Below are 26,953 nucleotides of genomic sequence, written 5' to 3'. Positions count from 1 at the left end.
GCAGAAGCAGTCTGACACCTTCGGGTGTAGTCTGCGCTATGTAAAAACGCATGAAAACATTCCTTCAAATTTAGCATCCGGCGTATAAGACGACCCCCGACTTTCCAAAACATTTTAAGGTGTTAAAAGGTCGTCTTATATGCCGGAAAATACGGTAGTAAGAATTCTGTGTCCATTTTCCTCAGCACATGTCTTTTGCCAGTAGCCGAAGCTACCATCATTGGGCAATTCCCGTACCAGAGCATACATTTAATGGATGGGCCTGTCTTCTCTGGCAAACGGTTCAATGAAGAGATTCTGACCAGGTCTTTGCAGGCTATATAGAACTCTGAGACATTCTGTAAGAACCCGCCATTGATCATTACAGTTACCGCGTGCCTCTCTAATATGGTGGTCATTCCCTGCCTATTTATATTAATTGCAGTTGTATATAGCGCATACTAGACCTATGGGTGTCAGAGTACATTACAATATCAATTTGAACGTTACAAAAAAAGGATACACTGGAATTTCTTAGCAGATTCTGTTACATAGAATCAATGTTTGTAGGGATAGGCAACTTAGTAGTCATTTCAGGATCAGTAAGAGTTTCAAGCCCTTCTTGAATGTTTCGAATGAGGGATCTCTGATGTGCTCAAGTTACATATTCTGTGTGCGCTTCCAGAGAAGGATTGAGAGACAAGTCTTTGTTTCTTTAACCTAGGGGTGGAGGAGTATGGACTCAGTGCTATGCAGAGATCTGCCTCCCCCAGAAAGGGTGCCAGCTCCTTCAAGGTGCCAGAGAGCAAGGCGTTGTGGGTAATACAGGCCACTTTGAAAATGCTTCTAACTTCTATTGGGAGTGAGTTAGGGGTGAGAAGCACCTGAGTTATTTTTTTCGAAACATCTCACTGCTGAGACACGCCTCACTGCAGTATTAAGGTTGGCCTTCATTGGTGCTAGGTTGGTTTATACATCCCTGTGAGCAGCGCATTACCATAGTTGAATCTGGAGGCCCTAGCACCGCTTTCAAATACGCTTCCAGAATGAAGGGTTTGATATTTCTGAGCAGGCTGAAGGCTGCTGTGAACTCTTTGTCATGGCATTTATGTGTGCTTCTAGTTTGAGATTCTTCTCATGACTGATCCCTAGAGAATGGGGGGCAGATGTATCAAGATACCATTTTGCACTTCTCAAATAGCGATTGTTAAGGAATCGCTATTTGAGAAGTGCAAAATGGTATGTATGTAGAATTTCGCTATTAATTAGCGATTCCTTAGAATTCCTTAATTGCGATTAGCAAATTGCTAATCGCAATTAAGGAATAATTAAACATTCATTTCTAGGGGCCAGGAGGCCCATAGGAATGAATGTAAAATTATACTCAATTTGCGATTAGCAATTTGCTAATCGCAAATTGAGAATAATTTCAAGGGTGCAAGGGTGTCTTAAGGACACCCTGCTGCACCCCTGAATTTGATATGTGTACGCATATGGCGCACATACATTCTCTAAGGGCATGTATGAGCGTCATATGGCACCTTTAGAATTAAAAAAAAGTGCTTTTTGAAAAGAATTCGCAAATTACCACCAACTACAAGTTGATGGTAATTTGCGAATTCTTAGTCAAAAATCGCAACACTGAAATGCTTGATACATTTCAAATCTAAAATCGCAATTTGCTATTTCTTAAAAGCCTTGCAATATTCAGGAATCGCTAAATTAGCAATTCCTTAATATTGCGAGGTTTTTTAAATGATACATTCCGATTCCCGTTTTTTTTGTCGCAAACGCTGCTATTTTCCGAATCGCAGCGTTTTCGACAAAAAAAACGGATGATACATCTGCCCCTTAGTGTGTTCAATCATTTTGAGTTTGCAGTCTAGTGGTACATTTAGTGGGTCCAACCAGTGTTGACCAGGGTCAAGATTTGAGGGGAGGGGCTTAAGGAGGAACTCCATCTTCATCAGGTTTGGGTTCTGGTGCTTGGAGGCCAGGCTTAGATGTCCTTTAGAAACTGGTTTATGATGATACATCTGCGCATCACCTGCATTATTATGAAATAAGAGGAGTGGTTCAGGACTGTGGTCAGAGGTTCCGGTTGTAGGTTGAAAGAGCTGGTGATAGGATGGAGCCTCCAGGAGCCCTCTGGGTTACAGGCACTGGGTCGGCTGGAAGCGTGTTCAGTTTCACTTGTTGGGATGGGTTTTCCAAGTATGAGGCGAACCAGCTTAGGACTGTTCCATTTTACGTATCCCCCTTGTGGTGGATGGTGTGACTGTGTTGAATGCCATGGATAGTTGAGGAGGATGAGAAGGAAAGAATCTCTCTTGCTCAGTAGATGTAAAATGTCGTCATGATAAGGAGAATCGCTATTTCTATGCTACCACCAGCTCTAAAGCCCAAACCTCGAAGGTCTAGCAGGTTGCGATCTTCGATGTAATGTTTAAGTTGAGTTGCATTATAGCGTTCCAGCATTTTCAAATGAAAAAAAAGATTAGTCATGGTCTAAAAGCTGTTCAGAGTTTGCGGGTCAGCTCTTAGTGGTTTCAGCAGTGGTGTGGCCTGTTCCATTTTAAGTTTCTAACTTCGCCTTGGGCCAGCGAGGAGTTAATCAACTGCATCTTACTAAGGTGAGGAGAGCGCTGATCTATTTTATTAAGGTGCAAGGTATCGGATCAGCGAAGTGCGAGACCGGTCTTGAGTTACCTATTGTTTTAATGAGATCTCTCTTATTGATTTACATGAACTTGTTCCAGAATGCATTGGTCTTAGGTGCATCATAGACCATGGTTTTAGTCATTTTCTTTTCAGTATAAAGTTTGGCCAGAATGGTTGAGGGGTTTAGTCTCCATTTCTGTTAGCTAATCTACGTTTCCTCATCCCTATATTTAGTTCTTTGATGTACCTTTCATAAGAGTTTAGTTTTTTTGCCCTTTAGTTTCATGGGATAAGCCATGGGAGTCATTGTTTCCTCCTTGTTCGGGTGTCAAAGCTGTCACAAGATTCCTGAGGTAAGGTCATGGGTGTTTATTTGTCTTGTATCTCTGGTCAATTTGGGGTGGGAGGGGGTGTTGTAGTCCATCTTTGGTTTTTAATAAATATGGGTGATTTCCCATTGGACCAAAATGGTGGCCTCTGGATCGCACCTGCATCAAGAGGGAGGGGAGGTTGACCGCTGCCACCAAGAGCCAGGCTCCACTGCGCACAGCCAGATAACCTCTACCCAGGTAGCATATCTAGCCTCAAACACAGGGGTAAGGGTTAAGGTGTCTGCTCTATTTTTTTCAGAACCTCCCAGTGGCCATTAGGGATCCTTTTTAAGCAATTGGTTGGCTTCTGCATAGCATAAGAGAAGGCGGACAGTGTCTCTGAACAAAGGTAACTCGTGCACCCGAGTGATCTGGGAGTTCACAACCTGAAGCTTTATTATTTGTGTGCCCAGCTCTAGTTCCTGGCAAAGGATCCAAGTAGAAATCTCTGATGAATGACGTAAGGCTAATGTCATTGACAATGGGGCTGTTCTGCAACCATGCACGGGGCGTGTCCCCACCCAAGCTGATACATATGGCTCCTTATTATTGGAAAAGAGGATTTTCGACGACCAGGACACTGTTGATGTCCTCGCCGAAGGATCCTTGGCAGATTCACGTCTACGCTAAGATCCTGTCAGTGGCGCTTACACCTATGGATGATGTGTACAACTCCGGAAAGCTATACAGAGAGTTTCAGGGTCCTGCTTTGCAATTTCAAATGCATATTTAATGATCACCCACCTAACATGACATTCTGATACATGCGAATCTGCTCCAACCTGCAGTTTTAACCCAGCGCGCGTTTACTGGGTCAATTTGCGCAGCTAAAGGGAATGAGACAGCTGGGTAGGTTGATAGATCTGGTTATTGGCATGGCGCAGAATTTCCGTGGCTGCCTGGAAGTCAACACTTGCCCTGGGTAGGTGTCAATGTGGGTCAATGTGAGGGCCATGGGAACGCACTTCCCTGAAGAAGACAGTCGCGCTTGCCCACTTCTAAGAATCAGCCCAGACGTGGATTACGATATCATCAGAGCATGGGTGGGCTTCGTACCCATGAGGAGTACTGCTGGGAGACCACGTGGCCTCATTGTATTGTAAATGTATTGTAATTGCATTTATATAGCACTTACTACCCCTGAAGAGGCGTTGAAGCGCTTTTTCAGCGGGTAGCACGCTACTCCAGGACCCATAGAGGCTTAGTGTTGAATTAGTATAGTGAAACATGCAAGTACATCTTAAGTGGTGGACAGGTCAGTCAGCCACTTGGTTTTGGAATGATAGCAGAAGGACAGAGGAGGGGAAAAAAAGGGTTGTATTTATATAGCGCTTGTTTCCCCCGATGGGGTGCTGAAACACGCCACTCAGGAAGCCCACAAAGGAACAGTGGTGAATTAACATGGTGAAACATGAAAGGAATTTCATTGGAGACACCAGTCAGCCATTTGGAGTGAGAAGGACAGCGGAGGGACAACAAGGGGAAGAAAGGTTTGCATTCATATAGCACCCGTCACCCCTGATGGATGCCCAAGCCTTTCTGGCGCCCAATCCTATGCGTGTTAAATGACATGTTGTGGGTCTGGAAGCGTTGCGGTCCTGGGTGGATGCTCGTGGACTGGGCCTGAAGCCGATCTAATGCCCGTCTTCATGGGGGGGGCTATTAACAGAGACGAGCAGGGGGCACCTTCTGACGCCGGGCGGCTGTGCGCGTATTAACTGCGTTTCCAGGCCACTCCTGCTGCAGATGTTCACAGTTAAAATGCTCCGCAGCCGCGGCCCTGAAGCTGCGGGCATCTGCCGCCCCTCGAGCGGCACCGTGTTGGGGGGAGCTGGGGCCGGCTGTGATTGGTTAAGGGCGGGAACAGGCCAGGAATCATGGCGTGCTTTACTGTGCTGCTCTGGTGTTTTATGGCGCTCCCGCGGACGCGTTTGCGCGCAAGCATAAGGCTTGGAGGGCAATCCGGGCTCGGCACGTCCCATAAACCGCAGCTCAAGCACCAACGTACAGAAGTCCGTATCAATCAAATGCGGGGCACGGCTGAGCTTAATAGGGCGAATCCCCGGTCCGCTAAATCAAATCACGCCTGGGATGCCCGGAGCTCTGCTCAGAATGGACAGCAGGAGAAACGCATACATAGAGCATCACTGCCACCCAGTGGCTGCCATTCAACATAGACATCGACAAGAGACAGCTCAGTCGCAGACGTCTAGGGACAAGAAGTCGTGACGTTTAAGACAAAAAAAGACATTGTGGAAAGACACAGGTCGGTCACCGACGTCTACTCTAAAGAGATAGAGCTCTGCTCATTCACAGATGTACATTTTGTTTGCTTTCGATACTTGCACAAGTGCTACCATTGCCTACGTAATGTTTGTTCTTGTGTTTGAGTGTCTGACATGTATTGCAGTATTTCACCTCTACTTGTACTTTGTACGCTTTTGTAACCTGCACACATGTCACTTTTTCGTCCTGTAATGCACCGTTTGCTACCTCTTCTATTTGTTTGCTCACGATTGTCACTTTTGCCTCATGTAACTTAGTGTTTGCTTTTGTAATTTGTTCACTTGTAATGTTCTTATGTATCAGTTCTGTTCCTATTGTGAAGCGCTCTGACAACTTTGGGGAAAGGCCGCGCTATATAAAAACGCATAAATAAATAAAATAAATAAACAAAAGTCTAAACAAAGTACTACGGCCGCCACCTGCCAGCTTGACGGAACTCCGCTCCTATGGACATACATTAGGATAGAGCCAGCCCCTTACTCTGATAGCCAGGCACAGGGCTTGCTCTCTGCTGCTGGTGAATAAAAGCATTGGCTATGCCAATAGGTCACCTAATGAATGTACAATCCAGGTAGAACTAAAAAATCAATGTGCGCTAATTTTCTGCCAGAGAAAAACTACATAAGTTATCTAGTAGACAAATTAATAGCATTGTAATGGCATGTGTGTACCGCAGATAACACAAACGCTGACAGCTGGATGAATAAAACAAGCACTGGCATTGTCAATCGATCTGGCTCTAAGTAATATTGTATAGTAACGTGAAGCATTACGGGTAAATAAGACAGGAATATATATGCATCAGCGTGGAAGCGAAGAACTCAATCAGGGATTTATAAAGTGCTGCAAACCACCTGTGGGGGTCTCGAGGCGCTAGAGTTGCTAGCTGCTTTATGGTGTTGATTCGAACAGACAGTTTTTGGGTCCTTTACTGAATTGCCAGAGAGTTGAGGCGGTCCTGAGGTACAGGGGAAGGTTGTTCCAAGCTCGGGCCACCAGGTATGAGAAGGAGTGACCTCTGCTGTTGCCATGGAGGATCTGGGGGATGTCTGTGAGGAGGAGGGAGGTGGATCGTAGGTGTCTGGTGGGTTGGTTGAGGTTCATGCGTTTGTGGATGTATGCTGGTCCTTCATTGTGCACAGCTTTGTATGCATGGTTCAGCATCTTGAACTGGCATCTCTTCAGGATCGGGACCAAGGGACCAAGTGTAGCTTCTTGAGGTGTGGAGTGATGAAGGTCCATATTTAGAGAATGAGCCTTGCCGCTGAGTTTGTATTGTCTGTAGTCTCTTCAGAAGGCGTGCGGTGATTCCAACGTACAGTGTGTTCCCGTAGTCCAGCTTGCTGGTGATGATGGCCTGTGTGATGGCCCTTCTGGTGTTGACTGGGAGCCACCTGAAGATCTTGCGGAGCATGCAAAGGGTGTGAACTGTAGAATAATATGGATGTTAAGATTAAAAAGATCCACCCACAGTTAATTTAGGTTTGACTGCTCCACATCCGTCCATTCACAATCCTTTTTAGACTTCGCCTAGCATCGCAGCTCATGCGCTACTCGCTTTGGCGAGTTCTATTGTTGTGGATTTTGCTTCTGAAGGGGGACGCCGGATGTGCACGCTCACGGAGTCTCTTCTCTGGCAATCTCAACTTGCGCCCTGACAGCAGATGTGCACACTCACAGCGTCTCTTCTCTGGCGATCTCAGCTTTCACTTTCGCGCGCTCCCACTGTGCTTTCACTTTCGTGCGCTCAAACAATGCAGCTGCTGCACTCATGACACAGAGTGCTGCCTGTGTAACCAAGGATGCTTTCAGGCTTCCCGGAAATGAGAGCTGTAGTGAAATAATAAACTTGGATCCGCTGAACTCCACTTTTTCTGTTGTAATGACGGATGTATCGACACAAGCAGCAAAATACCAGTCAGTGGCACACTATGCTAAGCACTGTTTTTTAGTGTAGGTTATTTTCAAGCCACGCCCTTAATTATTGCAGCCACCCCCATGAGAGCACCCCAGTTTTTTCATTCCACTTAAAGCCCTGCCGGTGGTTAGTGCACTTGCTGCAGAGATCTGTGTGCAGGCCAGTCACAAGTCTGCGTCTTCATAAAACAACAGAGAGGGTTCATGCTGTAAAGCACAATGTAAAGCGCACGTCACTGATTTCTGCTTTATTCAGGTAGCTCAGTGGGTTACAGCTTTTGTCGCAGAGGTCCTTGTGTTACGCGAAGGTCATAATGTACAATCCTTGTACAACGGCACAGTGAGTTATAAACCAGCTCCAAACAGCTGCACCCAAACTACAAGAAACGCATTGTTGTTTTCTTTAATCTTTACCTTTTTATAAGACTTCTTAGGGTAGTGATAAATGCATACTAGTAAAGATAATCCCTAACCCTGTTTTTGTGGACCCCACACACGTTTTAAATCCGGACTTTGCGTTTCTCCAGAACAAGTGCTCTTACCATGTAATTTCTACCAGTATAGATGATTTACAGGGGCACTAGAATTATGCGGCAGGGAAAGACTAAATTATGTGCAAAGAAAAGGCAAATTTTGCGGCCCAAAATGCGCATTATTCCTTATTTTGCCATGTTTACACAGGTTAACAATGCCTGAATAAAGGTTTCACATCATAAGTACCAGTTTAACACCAAAATACAGAAATAAACAACAAAAAGGGGACCAGTTAACCTTTGCAAAGGTCCTTCCACTGCCCAGCTGCACGTGTTGCTGCATTTTTAGTACTTTTGAACTGTATGAGCTAGAAGCAATTTTTTTTTGTAAAACCTGCAGGATATGCAGCAGGTGCTGTATTATGAGGCAAATGTGGCAAATCCTTACTTATGAAGGGAAATGTCACTTCTGCAAACTCTCATAAATCCAATGGCCCTAATGCTATGGGACTGCTACACCTGGAACCGTCATATTTAGCATTCCCTGCACATTGACTTACAACTTGTATGAGTCCTTGTCCAATATCTGTTAAAGTAAAGCAATCTGACACCCTGCCTCGGGCTGAGTATCGTTTAAAAATAAATGGGAGAAAACTGAGTAAGTGCCATATAAATGTTTATTGTTGTAATTTCTCATGGAGACAGATACATATGACATTCTTACAGGGGAAGAGCACCTCTAACAGAAAAGAGGTAGAAACGGAAAGTCCCTCTCTCCAACCCATGGGTTCTTCTTCTTAGCACCTGTGAAGTCTTAAGAAGAGGAGTGCCTTTGTTTCCCACCATCACACTGGCATTTAGGTGTGAGACTGCAGATAGCTCTGCACCAGCATGAACAACAAGCATTTGCAATGCAAAGGGGCCTCACATTTAAGCAAGTTTGAGGTATTGGCATTGTAAATGATAATGAGAATTTGCCTAGCCTTGGTGCTGGTAAGTTCCAATTCTATTAAGGACTCGGAGGCGAGGATTATGCCTTACTTCCTTCGCTTTATTGCCAACACAGCAGCAAGAAAAAACCACAAACAACTACATTTCCCATGAACATAAGGGAAAGAAAAAGAAACATAATGGCAGTCCCTTGTCCCTCTCCGCACTCCGGCAACTCCCATCATGCTCCGCAGCTGCTCCCTCCTCCTCTTTCTTCGCGCGAAGCTTATGCTCCATCCAACTCACGAATCTTGCTTATTACCGTCATTCCCTGCAAAATACGCAGTGTCAGACATTGAGCAGCCACTAACAAGTGTAAAATACATGCCAAGAGATTTGCAGGTACAAGCTGTATAACGGAGAATAATTACAAAACGCATTACTTACATTCCTTACGGGGAGGGTCCACTTCCCTGAAGTCACTGGGGGGGATAATCCTCGCCTCCGAGTCCTTAATAGAATTGGAACTTACCAGCACCAAGGCTAGGCAAATTCTCATTCTATGGCAGGACCGGAGGCTTCGGATTATGCCAGTTCAAAGCTTGTCGATCACTAACCGGGCAACATCCAGCACTGGCCTAAAATAAAACCTCTTGAAAGTGGAATCTGAGGACCAATCGGCCGCCCTCATCAGATCCTCCAATCGAGCCCCAAGGGCAAATGCTTTAGAGGCCATCGCCCCTCTAGCAGAATGGGCACCAAACTGTTTGGTATCAATCCCCGCCTCCTGCATCACCCAACGCACCCACCTGGCGATAGTCGGGGAAGAAACTGCCTTGTACGGTTTATGTAGGGCAATAAGCAATTGTGTCTCGCCCGGAGGACGAGTATCTTCAGTCAAGCTCTCATAAGCACGGAGGCACTGCACCACACACAGTTTAGGGGAGTCCTGAAAGGCCGGGTACGAGATCACTCTCGAAAGGGATTTGGTCCGCCTGCTGACAGTAAAAGACACTCCATCAGGAGAGAAAACTCTAGCTGTGATGTCCAATGCTCGCACATCCGAGACTCCCCTGCAAGACACCAAACACAGCAGCATAGCCAGTTTAGCCGTGAGTTCTTTACGAGACAAAAACCGATTCGGCTGCCAGGATAAAAACAGGTTCAAAACCCTGTTCACGTCCCAGAGGACGGAATAGCGTGGCTCCGGAGGTAACGAGAGGCTAATTCCTCTCAAAAGCCGACACACCAAGGGATGTTCTCCAACTGGGGAACCCTGAATCAGGTCATGACTGGCTGAGATAGCTGAACGGAAAGTATTCACTGACCGGTAGGCCAAGTCGTCCTCCGCTAATCCCGCTAAGAAGTTCAACACTTGCACTACATCTGCCCCCATGGGATCAAGACTCCGTCGCATACACCAGCGGCACCATCAATGCCAAGCAGACCGGTATCTCCTGGTCGTGCTATCGGCCCACGCTTTGGAGAGTAAGTTCTCTGCTGTTCCCGAAAGGCCAGGGAGCGTTCAGCGACGCCGGAGATCCGCCAAGCCATCAGACGCAGAGACCCCTCCTGCACTAACCTGTGGGGAAACCCTTACGGACTGAGTAGAACATGTGGAGAGTGGGGGAGTAGGATTGGAGAATCCCAGGAAAGTTCTAGAAGAACCGGAAACCACACTTGAGACCTCCACCAAGGGGTAATCAGAACCACCTCCGCCAACTGACGGTGGAGCAACGCTGATACACGCGTTATCATTGAAAACGAGGGAAACGCATACCCCTGCTCCTTCAACCAATCCTGAAGGAAAGCATCCGTCGCCTCCGCCAGAGGGTCCGGTCGCCAACTGAAGTACCTCGGAAGTTGGTAGTCCAGTCGCGATGCGAACAGGTCCACTGAGAAGGGACCCCACCTGTCCGCCAACCAAGAGAACACCAGAGGATCCAACTTCCACACACTGGCGTCTAACAGGTGCCGGGAGTGCCAATGGGCCACCTCGTTCTGTCGACCCGGCAAGTATTCCGCTGTGACCGACACCTGACAGTCTAGACAAAAATTCCAAAAGTCCTTGGCAAGGTCCGCTAGGACTTTGGACCTGGTGCCTCCCAGGTGGTTGATATAGCGGACCGCCGATATGTTGTCCATCCGAAGAAGGACACAAGACTGAACTCTGTCTTTCGTCCAGCACTGGACCGCAAAAGAGCCTGCTAGCAACTCCAAACAGTTGATATGCAATGACTGCTCGAGCGCTGACCAGGCTCACCCTGTGGAAAAATCTCCGCACCTGGCACCCCAGCCAGAGCGAATGGCGTCGGACTCGATAACGATGTCCGGAGCGGAGCCGAAGATCGCACGGCCATTCCAGGCCTCCATGTGCGTAAGCCACCACTGCATCTCCTCCCGCACTTCCTCCGACAACGGAATCATTTGTGAATAGGTCCCCCCCCGCCGGAGGTGATACGCCTTCAGGCGCTGCATAGCCCGATAATGAAGGGGACCTGGGAAGATGGCCTGAATCGACGAGGAGAGGAGACCCACCACCCGCACCAAATGGCGCAGCGAGGTGTGAGACTTCGCCAGCGTCTGACGCAACTCGTGCCTGATCTTCGCCATCTTCCGAGCGGGAAGGCTCAGTGTGGCGTCCACTGAATTGACCGTGAACCCCAAGAAGGTGGCACACTGGGTGGGAACCAGAAGCGACTTCTTCTCGTTGATGACGAAACCCAGACTTTGGAGAAGGTTGACCGACATCTGAAGCTGGGATGAGAGGCGCTCTGGACTCTGGTCAATGAAGAGCATGTCGTCCAGGTAAACGATCATCCGAACACCTCGAGCTCGCAAGGCCTCGATGACCGGGTGCAACACCTTTGTGAAGCACCACGGTGCCGAGGAGAGCCCGAAAGGTAGAGTGGTGAACTCGTAAACCTGACCTGCCCATGCGAACTGAAGGAAACGACGGTGAGGAGGAAAAACGGGCACCGTCAAATAGGCGTCCTTCAAGTCGAACCTGACCATCCAATCTGACGGTCGCAAAACGTCCCTCAGAAGGTGGATTCCCTCCATCTTGAAATGGCGGTAGACCAGCCATTCGTTGAATTCTTTCAAGTTGATGACTGGGCGACGGCCCCCATCGACCTTGTCGACCAAGAACAGATTGCTGAGAAAACCCCCTGGGTGCTCTCGCGTGCAACAAATCGCCCCTTTTTGGAGGAGGGCGGACACCTCGTCGCGCACTAATTCTGCGTCGCGTTGTGAAAAGACAATGGGACGGGGACGCTGAGGCTGATGAGGATGGCCATGAAACTCCAACTGGAAGCCCTGGACCGTCTGCAGGACCCAAGCGTCGCTAGTGAGGGATGCCCATGCGGGGAGAAACTGCGCCAAGTGCCCCCCAACCCGCAAACTCGCTGAAGGCAGCACACTCACCTCTACCAACATTCTGTTGCTGTCTCCTCTGGCCTCCTCCACGGCCACGAAACTGCTGGCCCCGGGTGGGGTAAAAGTTGTTGAAACGGGCATTGTCTTGGGCGCGCCCGCAGCCGGAGCCTTGACCCCGATCAGAGGGGTTGCCGTGGCCGAACGAGCGGCCCCTGCCACGGCCGGCCCCCTCAAAAACCTGAGGGGCAAACACTTTCTTAATGTTGGACTGAGCTCGGTCCAACGAGGTGAAGGTAGCGACGAATTTTCCGAGTTCCTTAATGAAAGGGTCCCCGAACAGACCCCCCTGGGCCACAGGTCCGGCCTCTGACGAAGCGAGATCACCCAACTTAGGGTCGATCTTGATGAGCAGGGACCTCCTCCTCTCCGTTGATAGGGCACAATTTGCATTCCCCAGGAAGACGATGGCCCGTTGGGCCCAGTTGGACAGGACCTCCGGGGAAATCTGGTCGCCTGTAACCTTTGCCTCCTCTGCCATGTCCAGTATTTTTGTCAGAGGGCCCACCGTGTCCAGCAACTTGTCCTGGCAGGTGCGCCAGGATCTGTCGATTCCCTTGCGGGGGTCTCGCACGAACTTTGCTAGGAACGTCGCCATTTTCGGATCGATGTCCGGCGTCAAAGCCACCTTGCCCTCCAGGGTAGGCCTCGGGCATTCCGCTCGGAGGCGGTTACGCGCGTCTTTCTCCACAGGCTTGCGCAAGCGACCGGCCACGTATTTGGCCACCTTGTCACCCGGGACCCAGTCCAAGGACCGAGGATGGACGATGTCGTCTGGGTCCAACATATCCGAAGGTCCCTCCGAGGAAGCGGGCTGTGACGGGAGCCAGGACCTCGATGAACAAGCCTCCTCATCCGTATCCGGCAAGTCGTCATCGTCCCTAGAAACTGGGGACATAGTGCGCGGGGTCGGGGGTGCGGAACCTCCGCAGGCTTGGGGTCAGGCTGGGACTCCTCGAGAGCCTTGAAAGCGTTCTTGACGTGGGCGAAAGCTTCAGCGTCGACCCCTTCTGTGCAGGGCTTCTTGGGTGGGGAGTAGTGGAAGCGGACGTGGGGTCCGGGACCGGGCCCGGAGCGGGAATCAGAGCCGCCAACTTAGAATAGGCCTCATCCAGGCATGCCGTGAGACGTTGCTCCAAGGGCACCATGGCCTGGTCCACCGCCCGATAAATGGAGTCATCCATGGCCTGGTAGAAATCGTCGTCCCATGGTACGTAACTGAGGGGGTCACCCTTTGTATACTGCTCCTGATCTCCTTCCATAATCGAATCTAGTTCTGGCAAAGATGGATCAGCAGTAGAGCCAATAAAGTCGGACCCTAACGGGTGCCCAATATAAGCTGGGAGGGAGCCCAGACAATGAGGGTGGCACCAAGGCACACAATTTATGGGATAGAGCCCAGGGAACGCTATGGCCCTCTAGATCACAGGGCGCCCACCCGGCTAAGCGTTCCACGCACCAGCACGCTGGCGCCAATTACGACCCCGTAGGGTGTTCGCCACACAGAATAATACAACCCTTCACGGGCGTTCAAACAGGGAAACCTAAATTACAAACCCGCAGGGTGTCAAGCCGGGGGCAGGAGCACTGGAGTTCACTCCGAACGCTCGCCAAACGTCCCACGGGTACTCACAAGGCACGACGGGACTTGCCCCCTAGCGGTGGAAAACCCACACCGCACAACGCACTAGGGCCAGATCGCGTGAGGAGCGCTAAGAGCGTCCCGCGATCGTCAAGGGACTCTGAAAATGGAAAAAAGGTCAGCGCTTGCCTTAGAACCCAAAACGCTACTCACACAGTCCCAGAAATCAGAGAGAAGCAAAAACACTACTTATCTTGCTGCTGAGCAGCGAAGAAAGAGGAGGAGGGAGCAGCTGCGGCGCATGATGGGAGTTGCCGGAGTGCGGAGAGCGACAAGGTACTGCCATTATGTTTCTTCTTCTTTCCCTTATGTCCATGGGAAATGTAGTTGTTTGTGGTTTTTTCTTGCTGCTGTGTTGGCAATAAAGGGAAGGAAGTAAGGCATAATCCAAAGCCTCCAGTCCTGCCATAGAATTCCTTTTATTTATATTTTGATTTTTGAAACATTCACAATGCCAATAGCTTAAACTTTGCAAATGCTTGTTATTTGAACTCAGTGTGCTCCCATTTCCCATTTTTATGTTTTGGTAGCAATTCATAAAGGTATGTAAGAGTACATAAAAGTACTACGTATGTACTACTTTACATACTTCAAAATTACTCCGTAAATTGGCCCTATATGTGCAAGAGCTGCATTATCTATGTCTGAACCTGTCAGAGAGGTGGAAAAGGCCTGTTGTCGGGGTAGACATTGGGCTACGGGATCTAACAGGACAGACTGGCCAAAAGAAGTCCAATAGCAGCACTGCAAGGACAGACATGCCATAGAAACTAAAAGGAAGGTGACCAATACGGAGAGATGGATAGCGTCAGGAGTGTTTTGTTAATACAACGTGTAAAGTCATCGTTGCATTGCAGAATTCTTACACATTGGATTATTATAAAATGCTTAAAATAGTGCTGTATTGCCCAAGCTCTCTGAGGGTTCCACTACGGAAATACTAGGATGTTCTGAATTAATTTTGCTGTGGAACAGTGAGACTTTGTAGGGTCCACTGCTAGAATAACATGGGTTGCTGCAAACCTGGATTGAAGTAGATTGTCAGAGAGATATGCTGTCCATGCTTTTAATACACAGATGTTGCATGTGTTCCCAGTTCTTCAAAATCAACGGTGCTGCAGGTTAGAAGTGGGGTGCATGGTGTGGATGAGCGTAGGCCACAGCATTAAAACCTTTGGGAGCGGGATATGGGGTGCTGCAAGCTGTCCTGACTGCCATCATTAGTGCTCAGCCTGGGCCCAAGTATGGCAGTGCTATTCATAATGTAGTGCAGGACTGATGTCCACTGATGCCACAGACCTGTTCTGAGATGTAGCTTTGTGTAGGCCGCATGTGGCAGCAGTGAGTAGCATAGGCTACAGGTCACAACTGAGGTGCACTGGTAGAGCTGTATCTAGACCTCTATATGGGATTAGCAAAGCATGTTGTAGATATAGGCTTGGATTTATTGACAGTGTGTGGGCTGAAGTACTTACATAGCTTGAGTGCTGTTTGCAAAGATGAGTAACTTCAGCTCACAACTTTAGCTCACCTTTATGTTTTCCAAAGTGTAGAAATATAAGGGCCGGAAGTGATGCAGGCTAGGATTAAAGTACATTGGTAGAGCTGTCTGTGAGCCTAAACGGCGGAATAGGAAGGTATCATGCAGATCAAAATGAAGCATGAACTGTCTGGTCTGGAATAGCAAGTGTGCTACAGATCAGGACTGGGGGCCCTTACACTGCACATTAATTTGGAACCTAAGCAGGGCTCGAGTCGGGGCACCACACGGGTGGACGGCGTCCCCCCACTTATTTTACCGGGTGGACGCCGTCCCCCTGCCAAACAGCTGGACTTCACTCTTTGGCCTCTCTGGGACGAGGAGCTCGGAGCTCACAGCACGCTGCTCACCCGCTGACTTCTCAGATGCAATCACATCTAAGGGGTGAGCGAGGGGAGGCAATGAGCCCGATGGTGCAAGCCACCTTTCGTGATGTCACTTTCTGTTGTGACGTCACTTCCGGTGACAGCGTCCCCCCACTTCTTTTTTTAGGACTTGTGCCCGAAGGGGGGCTCCGCGTTTTGCTTACTATGACTAACTACTCTTATATCCTAGGACATCCTGGATAGTGACAGGTATGTAACATCTAAATGTACTTGTATATATTGAAACCTGTTATGTGTGCGTAGCCATGACAGTGGGATGCTGTGATGTCATGTGGAATGTAGAATGACTGTGAGGCAGATGAATCCTGGCAGCAGCTGATGAGGATGATGGATGGAATTTTTTTATGGGGAATAAACTTGCATGTGAAAACATCTACCTGTCTGTTGGATGTGTGTACAAAGGCCTACTTGTCGCAATGGGAGTGAACGTGATAATAGAGAGACGCATGTATGATGCTACTAAAAATAACACTCCTGGACTAGATCGACTTTTTATAAATATCCACAATAAAAATAAATGGAGAAGAGGTCCACATAAGCGAGGAGAAGTGAAGCAATGAAAGAAGAGGCGTATGGAAGACAGACAAATACAGATTAGAGAGTGGTCTGTTCATGCTATGCACACCTTTAGATGAAAGTGCCAGACAGTTTCCAAAATGCACCTATTGAGCAGGGACTCTGGCATTTTCCGCATGAAAATCTTTGCACGTATTACCTGGAGGAATTTGCACAAAGATATCAGTTCGAAGATAGGAATAGCTTGCAAATTTGCTGATCGGTAGAGCCAAAACCCCATTGTGAAGTGAAGATCTTGGAGCTTGCAGGGATAAGACTATGTCTATGCAGTAATGGTATTTCTCTCATGCAGTTTTGCCAGATGATCTTAGCAGCCCAAACAGACTAAGGAGAGTATCAGGAGAGCGATGCATGCATTTGACCTAGCAGCAGGCAAATCCTTTTTATTTAACTCTGAGCAAATTCCCTTTTTAGGTGGAGCCTTGGCAGCGCATGCACTGCTCGGTCAGACATGCTGTATTCAGGTAGGGACCTGAAGCTCTGCCCAATCTCCGCCCATACTTTGTATTGGCTTGTGTCATTGTCCACTATAAACTGTGGCTGTTCATTAGTCAGTGGGCTTAGTAGTCCCTCATTAGTACCGCATTTTGTAACCTCCCATGGCGAAACCCCCTGTTACGTGTGTTGTTACTCGATAGGCTATAATTATAGTCTTCAAGCACTATTTTCTCAAATAGCTTTGTACTGCCTGCTGTTGGCAGGAAATGCTCTCTCCTAACGCTTTATTTTTATTTTTATAGCATGAACGCATTTGCAATGGAATAGGTCTAACATTTGCAAGAGTTTAAGCTATTGGCATTATAAATGACAATTCCTTTTATTTATCTGTTATAAAAACAACACATAATGGAAGGCGTTGGCATTTACAATGTTAATAGCTCAAACTCTCATAAATGCGAGAACTATTGCTCTGCAAATGCTTGTTTAATCTGTGGTATGCGGATGCAAAATTCAGAAAATTTTGCCCGTTCTTACATCCGCCTTAAATGTATTAAACAACAAAAAAAACGAAATGTAAGCAGAATGCCCTGTAGCACAAGATTTACTCATCCAGTGCATTGAAGAAATCGCACGGTACGAGGAATTCTTTTGCCATCCAGTAGTGGCAAAGGCTGCAACCTGTCATTAGTAATTACTTAAATGAATTACCCTATCTGGCCTCTGTCACTGCAGCAAAGCCCGTGCATGGAGAGAGCCCTGCAGAAAGATGCTTCACACACGCTTCCCGGCTGAGGAATTTGCTTTCATGAGCAGTCAGAAGCCTGACAGAGCGTAGTAACTTAATGTAACTTTCATTCAGGAAAACATATGGGCTGCTTCTACACTCAAATGAGTTTTTTTTTTACCTTTCCCCTTGTGGAGCAGCGGAGCACCCTTAATTCTGCTTCACAGGAGGAAAAAAGGCAAAATGTGCATGTTTCAGGTTTCGGGCAAATATTTTCGCCACCCCTGATTTTAACATTATTACTTAAAGTGGCCCCATAAGAGACATTAAGCGCTGTTTACATTCTTCAATACAGATACAATACAATCTTTAGGCCAAGTTTACAGCTCTACAATACAACACAACACAATCTTTAGGCACAGTTTAGATCAGGCTTTTCCAACTAGTAGTCTGTGCGTTACTGGTAGATCTCCAGCTACTAATAAGTAGCTCTCCTGTGTGCATCCCAGCCTACTAAATTAAAAGCTTTTTCTTGGTTGAAATAATATAAGTATACCAAAATCAAAAAGTGTGTATTCAAGACAAAAATGTGTGTATATTCATAAATAATGCATTGATGTTTGGAGAGACTCATTACTAATAGTAACTCGGTTCCAGCGCCATTGCTGCTATGGCTGTTATGTTTTACGCATGTAGAGGCATTCCACATTGACAAAGCATTTGTTATATTACTGCTGGGAACCGTGGCTGATACGCTTGCTCTGCTGGTATTCTTACATATGAGGGCCACTAAGGTAAACTTGACGTGGTCAGTATTAAAACTCTAATCATCTTAGTAGCTCGGGATGATTTTTATTAAACATAAGAACTCTCACTCCAGAAAAGTTTGGAGACTCCTGGTTTAGATACACTCCCTCTCCCATGCCCTTTCCACACATCAGCCCGGGAAGGGACATACACATGAAAGTGCTGTAAAAAGGGTCAATAATGAATAGTGGTCTCTTGAAAACTGCACTCTGCTCTGAGAACAGAAACATGAAAAAACATCAATTGATGGATTCAGCCCTCATCAGCCAGGATAGCTTGACTGAGTGGCATGGAGAGCGCGGGACCCACGTCTGGGCATACCCGTCCCACTCGGGGTGACAAATGAAAAAAAAGAACAAAATTGATGGACAGAATGCAGAAAAATGTCCTACATTCACCCCAGTACAGAGATCTGGGCCTTAATCCATCGTTTTTTTGCTCACCATGCCATTCCAGTTTGGACCCAGCCATATGAAAATCATTCTTAACCCTGCGCCCAATGGTAACAGTCCAGTCCGAACTACCAAGCCAGGTTCTTCCTTGACTGAAAACAAGCATCCTAGGACCGGTTTCGGGCTTTCAGCCCTCATCAGCCAGGATAGCCTGACTCCAGTGGCATGGAGAGCACGGACCCACGTCTGCGGATACCCGTCCCACTCGGGGTGACAAATGAAAAAACAACAATTGATGGACAGAATGCAGAACAATTTCATACATTCACCCCAGTACAGAGATTTGGGCCTTAATCCATCGTTTTTTTTGCTCACCATGCCATTCCAGTGTGGACCCAGCCATAAGCATATCAGTCTTGACCCTGTGCCCAATGGGAACAGTCCAGCCCGAACTGCCAAGCAAGGTCCTTCCTGGACTGGAAAAAAAGCATCCTAGGACCGGTTTCGGGCTTTCAGCCTTCATCAGCAGGATAGCTTGACTCCAGTGGCATGGAGAGCACAGGACCCACGTCGGGGTATACCCGTCCCACTCTGGGTGACAAATGGAAAAACAACAATTGATGGACAGAAAGCAGAACACTGTTGTACATTCACCCCAGTACAGAGATCTGGGCCTTAATCCATCGTTTTTTGGGTCACCATGCCATTCCCGTTTGGACCCAGCCGTTTGCAAACCAGGCTTGACCCTGAGCCCCATGAGAACCGTCTAGACCGAACTGCCAGGCTTGGTCCTCCATGGACCGGAAACAAGTATCCTGGGACCGGTATCAGGGTATGTCACCCTTCTTCAGCCAGGCTAGCTTGAATCCAGTGGCACAGCGAGCAAGGGACCCACGTCTGGGCATGCCCAACCCACTTTGGGCAAAAAGTGTTACAGCAAACAAATGATGGACGTAATGCTGACAATGCAAACATTCTCCCCCAAACACCTACTGTATGAAAATAAGAGAGACTGTCACGAATATTGCACATCTGGTAGAAAATTTATTGAAGTCCCCCTCACGGGGGTCTAGTGGGGCTCCCCCAAGGTGGTTTGACAGCCAGTGTTTGGAGGCCCTGAGAAAGTTAAAGGGGCACTTAAACAGAAACCTAGAGATAGGAAACTGGTGGCTGCTTGTTGTGCAAGCTATAAGTTAGCGGTCAAAGGAAGAAAGGGGAAGTTACAACGTGCTACATGGGAAGAACTCACAGAGGCGGCAGAATCAAAGGACTCTGTCCGCTTCTGGAGAGTAATTAATAACCCCTGTTTCTCGGACGCAAATAAGCCGGGGCTAAGTAATAATAATTTGCCAAACCAATGGCAGGAGCATTTTCAGGGAATGTATAACCATCTTGCTAGTCAGGTTGAACAGCAAACCCGAATTATGCAACTAGGTGGTAACCCCATTGTCTTCAAGTTGGATGAAGTAACCCTAGGAATAGAGGGTTTTATGAGGAACACCGCACCGAGGCCAGACGGGATTCCACCTGACCTTTTTAGGTCTAACACTGTGGACTCTAGACCCTTCTTTGAACTAGGCTTCTGAACGCAGTAATAAATACAACTATGTCAGCATCTTGGGTCTTCTGCTGTTATCGTGTCGATCTTTGAGAAGGTCAACAGGGACAGTCCACATTGTTATCGGCCGATATCTTTGATCGATGTCGCAGCGAAGGTCCTGGGGCGGGTGATTCTGAACAGGTTGATGGATTGGGTAGAGGAGACACAAATTATCACGGATGTGCAATATGGGTTTCGCCTGGGAAAATCTACCGTAGATCAGCGTCTTAACCTGTACCTTATCACCGCAAAATATACTATAGCAAAGGCTGGGGGGCTATACTTAACCTTCATGGACCTCACCACGGCCTTTGATCGTGTGAATCGCAATAAGTTGTGGATTCTAATGAGGGACCTCGGGGTAGACATAGCAATAATAAATATCCTTCAATCATTGCATTCCAACACAACAGCAGCTGTAAGATACACAAAGGAGGGGAAGTCACAGAGTTTTTTAAGTGTTATAGTGGGGTTAGACAAGGATGCATTTTAGCGCCATTCTTGTTTACTTTATATATTAACGGGCTCGATGTCACCTTGCATAACATTGAGGCTGACATAACTAGAATAGGTGATAAAACCGTTCCGGTTCTGCTGTACGCAGACGATGAGGTGCTTCTTGCCCGTACCCCACATAGCTTGCAGCTTTTAATAGATGGCTTCGTAAAACTCATGGATCACTTGGATATGTCCTCTAACCTTGCAAAATCATATGTAATGGAGACAGAATAGAAGCCTAGTAAAAAATATAATTACACCATAGGCTCATACACCTTAGGAAAAGTCCCAGCCTTCAACTATTTGGGTGTGCTTTTTGACAACCACCTAAACTTCAAACATCTAATAGAGGATAAGTGTCTAACTTTGAACAGGTCCATGGGTCAATTGCAAATTATGCCCAGAGGCTGGGGTGTTGGACCCCAGGTGTGATTTTAAAACTATATAATTCGATCTGCTGTGCTAAAGTCTTGTATGGGAGTGAGGTGTGGGGATTTGTTAAGCCCACCAACTTGCAAAGGGAAGAGAATAAATATCTAAGGTGGATGCTGAAGGTCCCACATAGCACACCAGCATACTGGGCACACGAGGAACTGGGGGTTAGGTACACATCAGATAGTGTGGAGTGGAGCCCCTAGTATGTTGGTTGAAGATTTGGATCAATGCAAAGGTGGGCCTGACAAGGCTGGTAGTGAGGGATAGTTTCTCCCTGGAGTACACACGGAAATTCCCATGGTTGAAATACGTTAGGGATTCCTTTGTTAATCTGGGGGCGCGCAGATCTATTTGACAAATCAGAGACAACAAGGTTAAAAGACATAGGTGATATTAAAGTGCAGTACCTAAAGTTTGCAATGGCGCAGCGCAAAACTGTCGAATTGGAGAAACACTCAGTGAGATATCATATCTTAGTTAAAACATCACAGGGCATAGAACCTTATCTAACATTAATGACAAGTGCCCATGACTGATTTTTGATAACCTGCTTTAGATTTTATTGCATCCACCATTTATTGGCAGTACCAGCAGGTTTTATTATAAATTTAGAAGAGATAGGTCTCCGCAGGATATCCTTCATTTAGTTTTACTCTGCCCGTATTACGCCCTCCCCAGGAAATTGTTTTTGAAGGACCTGTTAAGGAAAGCTAGATTTAGGCAGGCACGGGTAGCATTGTTGTTTTTAAAATTGTCAACCAATGTTTTTACTCTCTATTGTGTGGTAAACTTTTTAAGAGCCGCTTTAAAGCTATGAATAACAAGGGGGATTGAGTATATCACTGAGTTTTATTTCCTGTTAACACACAGTAAGTTAAGGAATCATGCTAATGATATTTTACTTTAGCTTATTTTACTCAAACGTACTCCTGTGAAACATTTTTAATGACTGTTATTTATATGCTTTTATTGTTTGTGTATCAAATCCAATACGTTTTTTATAATAATACTATTTGAGTGACTTGGAGCTTTGTTTTCATTTGTTTGGCAGGGTGTAATTTTAAGAATTACACGTAGTTTGATCCACCTCTTTTATTCAATCTAAGCCTCCTGCTCTATGGAGTAGTTAAAGAAAGAATTCATGACTTGCATGGAAGCCATCAAGGCCAACAAGATGCATATGGACAGATGAAAAAAAATATTCTTACACTGTTTAGAGTCAGAGGGATCAGTAGCTCATGAATGTGAAGGGGATAGTATTCAGTTTGAAGGTGGACGTTTTAATTAAACTTACTATCCCCTTAGCTTTAGAAAGCTGCCGGGGCACAGAGAGAGTGAGAATCTTTCAATGAGTTTGTAACAGCTTTGAGGGGGTTATGTATGTCTTGTAATTTTGAGGAATGGCAGACAAAAGTATTAGGGCCCAGATAATTGTGAATGTGAGGGTTGAAAAGATACAGGAGCAACTGTCAGTGTTAGGCGATCCTAAACTCCAGGATGCCATGGCAACTGCGGAGCCTATAGAGCAATCAGAGTAGTGGATGACGTCAGTCAATAGAGGCAGAAATTACAGCAAGTGCTCTCAACTGTGCTGTGTGAGTATTCAGAGTGGTACAGATGGCTTCCACACCAAGAACAGTCATGAAACTGTGTCACATTACAAATGTGGCATCCATTGCTGTGCCCTGCAATAAGTAAGGACTGTGACAAATAACTATAAAAACAGTGACAGATTAGGTCATTTTGATAAGGCATGTAGGGAGGCAAAGTAGGGAATGAAAAATATCAAAATGAAATTTGCTTTCGAATTTGATTGAGAAGAAAATCTGTGTTATAAAAATGAAGGTAGGTGCATATCCAGGGAGGGTAAAGGTTGCTTTGAGTAATGTCAAGGAACCAATGTGATTTAACCGTGAGGGAACCTAATATGTGTCAGGTGACCATATTATGCAAGCACATCCCATGATGGCTGGTTCGGGGTCTCTGTGGACCGTTGTTTTCAAAGAACTGTTCTATTTTAAAATTTGGGTGAATGTTAAAGAAAGAAGTGTTGGAGCATTCTCTTGCTGAGGCTGAAGAAGTGAAGCAGATTTTAAAGTGTAGTGATTGGATCAATGTTCTTGGTCAGAAGGGTCAGTGGATACTAGGCATCATTTAGAATATTTGCAACAGGGAGCAAGTGTTAGTAGCAAAAGAATATGTTGGTGATGAGTGGATTGTGAGACAATGTTAGGACGTCTTTTCTGATTAGATAAGAATGCTTAAAGGATTTGCTCATAAAATCAATTTAAAGAAAATCCCCAATCTGATACGACCAAAGGTAATGGGGTACCAACTAGTGTGAGGGTCGAATTGAAGGAAATGTTAGAGTAATTAGCAAAAGGGAGAAATATCGAGGTGGAGTCATCTGAATGAGTGGCGCCCAAAGTCCTAGCCAGGAAGGTGTATAGCTCCTTAAGAATCTGTGTCGATTTGAGAGCATTTTATTGCACTATTGTAATTAATACTCACCTACTACAGAACATGAGCTGGTAGTCACTCGGGAAGGTGCAACAGTATTTTCCACATTGAACCTGTGATCTGCATACCACCAAATTGTGTTGTCACCAGATTTTAAACCTCTCACTGCCTTACTCATGCCACAAGGGATGTTCCAGTTCAGAAAAATGCCTCTGCATTGGCCTCAGTGGCCTCTTTTCTCGAGAGCCATGTACCTAATTTTTAAAGATGTGGACATATTTGTGAAATATTTCCAAGGTGATGACTTGATGTTCTTAAAGGGCAAAAAAGATTCCCATCAAGAAAGTCCACAGGAGGTTGTTTAAGAATGGTTTGACATTGAAAGAAGAAACAAACAAGCAATTCGACAAGAAAGCAGACTAAACTATCAAGTAATGGCATAGTTTCTAAGAAATCACAGGTAGGCACAATCCTAAGGGTTCCTGCCTCAGACAACATGGAGAAATTGCGATTTTTTGCAGGACCATGAGAATATGAAAGCAAATGTGAAATAACTTCACAGAAATGACAGAACCATTGAAGAAACGTGATAGGATGAAAGGAGAAAGGTTGACCCGACAAATATCAAAAAGCTTTTAAGCAGACCAAATTGAAGATTGCCCAGGCTCCCACATTAAAACTATTCTGCATAACTTTGTCGTCACAATGGATGACAGTATGTATGTAGTGGGATCTGTGTGTCGCAGGGGACAGACAAAAAGAAGAGGAAGAATGTTGAGTGTCATGGAAAGCAGGTGCACAGTGACTGAAAGAGTTGCTGGCATGTGTATGGGCTGTTGAACATTTTAATATCTATAGCTGCGGGAACCAGTTTGTCCTCAGATCAGATCCCAAACTTCTTGTGGGAATTTTATCTCCCGATGGTGGTGGAATTTAACGGCACACATTACAAGATTGTCGCCAAGGTTACAGAAGTACTGTTTGCAAGTGGAATACATGCTTAGTGAGAAAATATAACAGCGGATTGTTTATCAAGGCTTTCTTACTTTTCTAAAGTGCCTAGTGATGTGAAAAATAGTACGTTAAATGTGGTAGCCTCAATAAATGTTTGTTTTATGATGCTATTCCAGTTTAGAGTGCTAGCCATCAGATGGAAGTTGAAGGGATCTATTTTTTAGCCAGGGAAATGTGTGCCACCAAGTTCAATAAGAACAAGATTTTGGAAATTGTCCATGAGTGGCATCCTGAATGTCTTTCATGAAAAGGTTATAAAGAATGCTTTTGATGGTACACTTATTGACAAAGCTGTGTTTAAGTGGGTGAAGGAGGGCTTAGACTGTAGTAGCATTGAAAGAATGTTAAAGGCCTAGTCTGCCCTATTAACCCTTGTGATTTGGCTTACGCAAGCAAGCAAATAGTTTGCGGTTTGAAATTTTGGGACCTTTAAATCAGCAACCTTGTGACTCATGGTATGCTTTGGTTTTGGTGGAACACCATTCAAAGTGGTCCAAAGTTAAATTTGTTCGCCACATCACCACTGACAAGGCCACTGAGATTTGTATGGACGTTTTCATGAGATAAGTGTACTGTGAAACATTGGTAATGGTCAATGGTTTATGAACATAAGCTTTGCAAGCTTTGTGGTGGAAAAAGAAGATTACACTCACAATCTTAATACTGTGTAGTGTCTTCATGACAGTGAATCCAAAACCTTATAAATTGCACAATCTTAGTTTTTTTCAGTGAATCTAATATAATACATCTAAACCTGGAATGCCTGATAAGGTGAACAAAACAGATGCATACAGTGTCTCAGTCATAATTTCACTACCCAAATTGTAACCCTGTTGCTTTAACCATGTCAATCTGAAGTCACTGGTAGATTCAGCACCAAAGCTCACCCTGAAGCCTGTTCCATCACCAAATCAGGCATGCCTGGTGGGGCAACTTCCGATGGAGCCTCCAGCACTTCTGGGTCGAGGATGAAAATCTCTTCTTGAGAAATCTCGGTCACGAAGTGCAAATGTTCCTGCCAATAGAAAGGGGACAGTTTGTAAGGCATGAAGATTTTTGTAACGTCATTAATGGCAATGAATTTTTCTGTGATGATGGTGATCCCAGTGAAGGTGATACTGAAGGAGCTAAGATAGATGTTTAAAGGTTGGCATTGCAAGGATATGGACTAGGGCATAGACACTGACTATTGGCTGGGTCGCAGCAAGGGTTTATCTGGAGGCATGCATGCAGACATGGATTTCTATCTAAATCTATCTGGACAATCTCAGACAGGACGGAGTTGAATCAAGGCATGAACAGAGGCAAGTTGGATGCTTTGAAGAAGAAGCTAGGGTGTTAGTGGTTTTGAGTGCTGGATTGGAAGGGCTTGCCTTACATCCCATCTTTTTCTGACACACCATATGAGGTGTGTCAGAAAAAAAAATTCCTGTATACCTATGTCCATGCACTGTTCCCCAACAAAATCTGGAATATATCTAAATTTTGCATGAAACATGAACCGCTTCCAGTAATTCTGACTGTGTGATGATTTCCCTCTTGACAGTAACTGTGCAGGGTTGGGTTCTGAAAAGACTTTGGGAGTGTACATGGACTACCCGCCTCAGCATGGGTTTTCATGCTACTTACTGAGTTGGATAGTAATGAGTCCAAAGCCCCAAAGGAGTAGTGGAACTAGTCAACTCGAAAGCCCTGGAGTGTTGCACATATTGGGCATCAAGAGTGACATTTAGGACTGGGAGCTATTTTTCATCATCAAACTTGTACCCAGCGCAAAAGAGTGAAAGACAGAAAATTGAGACAGCACGAGGAAGAGAAAGATAAGGAAAACAGCAAGAAAGGGAGACAACAGGGATTAAAAAATAATGAGATCAAGAATTAAAAAGATTAGGTTGTGAAAGAGAAAAGCATGAGATGTGATCAAGATGAGGAAGCCTTGGTATTCGACAACCACAGCATTCAACTGCATCAGTGGAGGTCATCTAAGAAAATATTTTGGCCCCTGCCTTTTTTTCATAAAAATTAAGCACTACTGCGGTCTCTTGCACGTGCTCAATATATAAATATTATGGTTCCACTGGCTCCAAAGAGTAGCCTGATCAAAGTGTGGTCATATCACCAATGCCTAACACCCCTAGCTTCAAGAGCCATCAGCAGATGTGTACTATTGTGGAGATATATGGTGATTCCTGAAGACCACCGGTTGAATCTCTCTGACTACTTTTGAGACGCAATATCTCTTCCTCAACTAACTGAGCAACTATTTTTCAGCAAAATGATTTATAACATTTTATTAGCTCTTCACACCCATGTACATCCTCAACTAAACTATACACAGATCCATGGTTATTAATACTAATATAAAGTGTACATACACTACCTATAA

At 45.9% G+C, this 26,953-nt stretch overlaps 1 protein-coding gene across 2 annotated transcripts in view; it reads right to left on the bottom strand.

The window, feature by feature from the left end:
- DGKI (diacylglycerol kinase iota) overlaps positions 1 to 26,953 on the bottom strand; it is a 689,048-nt gene that overhangs the window by 180,999 nt on the left and 481,096 nt on the right. For both annotated transcript variants that reach the window (XM_086952973.1, XM_086952974.1), the window contains one exon: positions 25,455 to 25,582. In XM_086952973.1, coding sequence (XP_086809099.1) covers positions 25,455 to 25,582 — 128 coding nt within the window. The remainder of the gene's footprint in view (positions 1 to 25,454; positions 25,583 to 26,953) is intronic.

Source organism: Lissotriton vulgaris, chromosome 1_2 (assembly GCF_964263255.1).
Source record: "Lissotriton vulgaris chromosome 1_2, aLisVul1.2, whole genome shotgun sequence".
Taxonomy (NCBI): Eukaryota; Metazoa; Chordata; class Amphibia; order Caudata; family Salamandridae; genus Lissotriton; species Lissotriton vulgaris.
The sequence above is the reverse complement of the archived record's forward strand: the minus strand, read 5'-3'. Positions and strand labels throughout refer to the sequence as shown.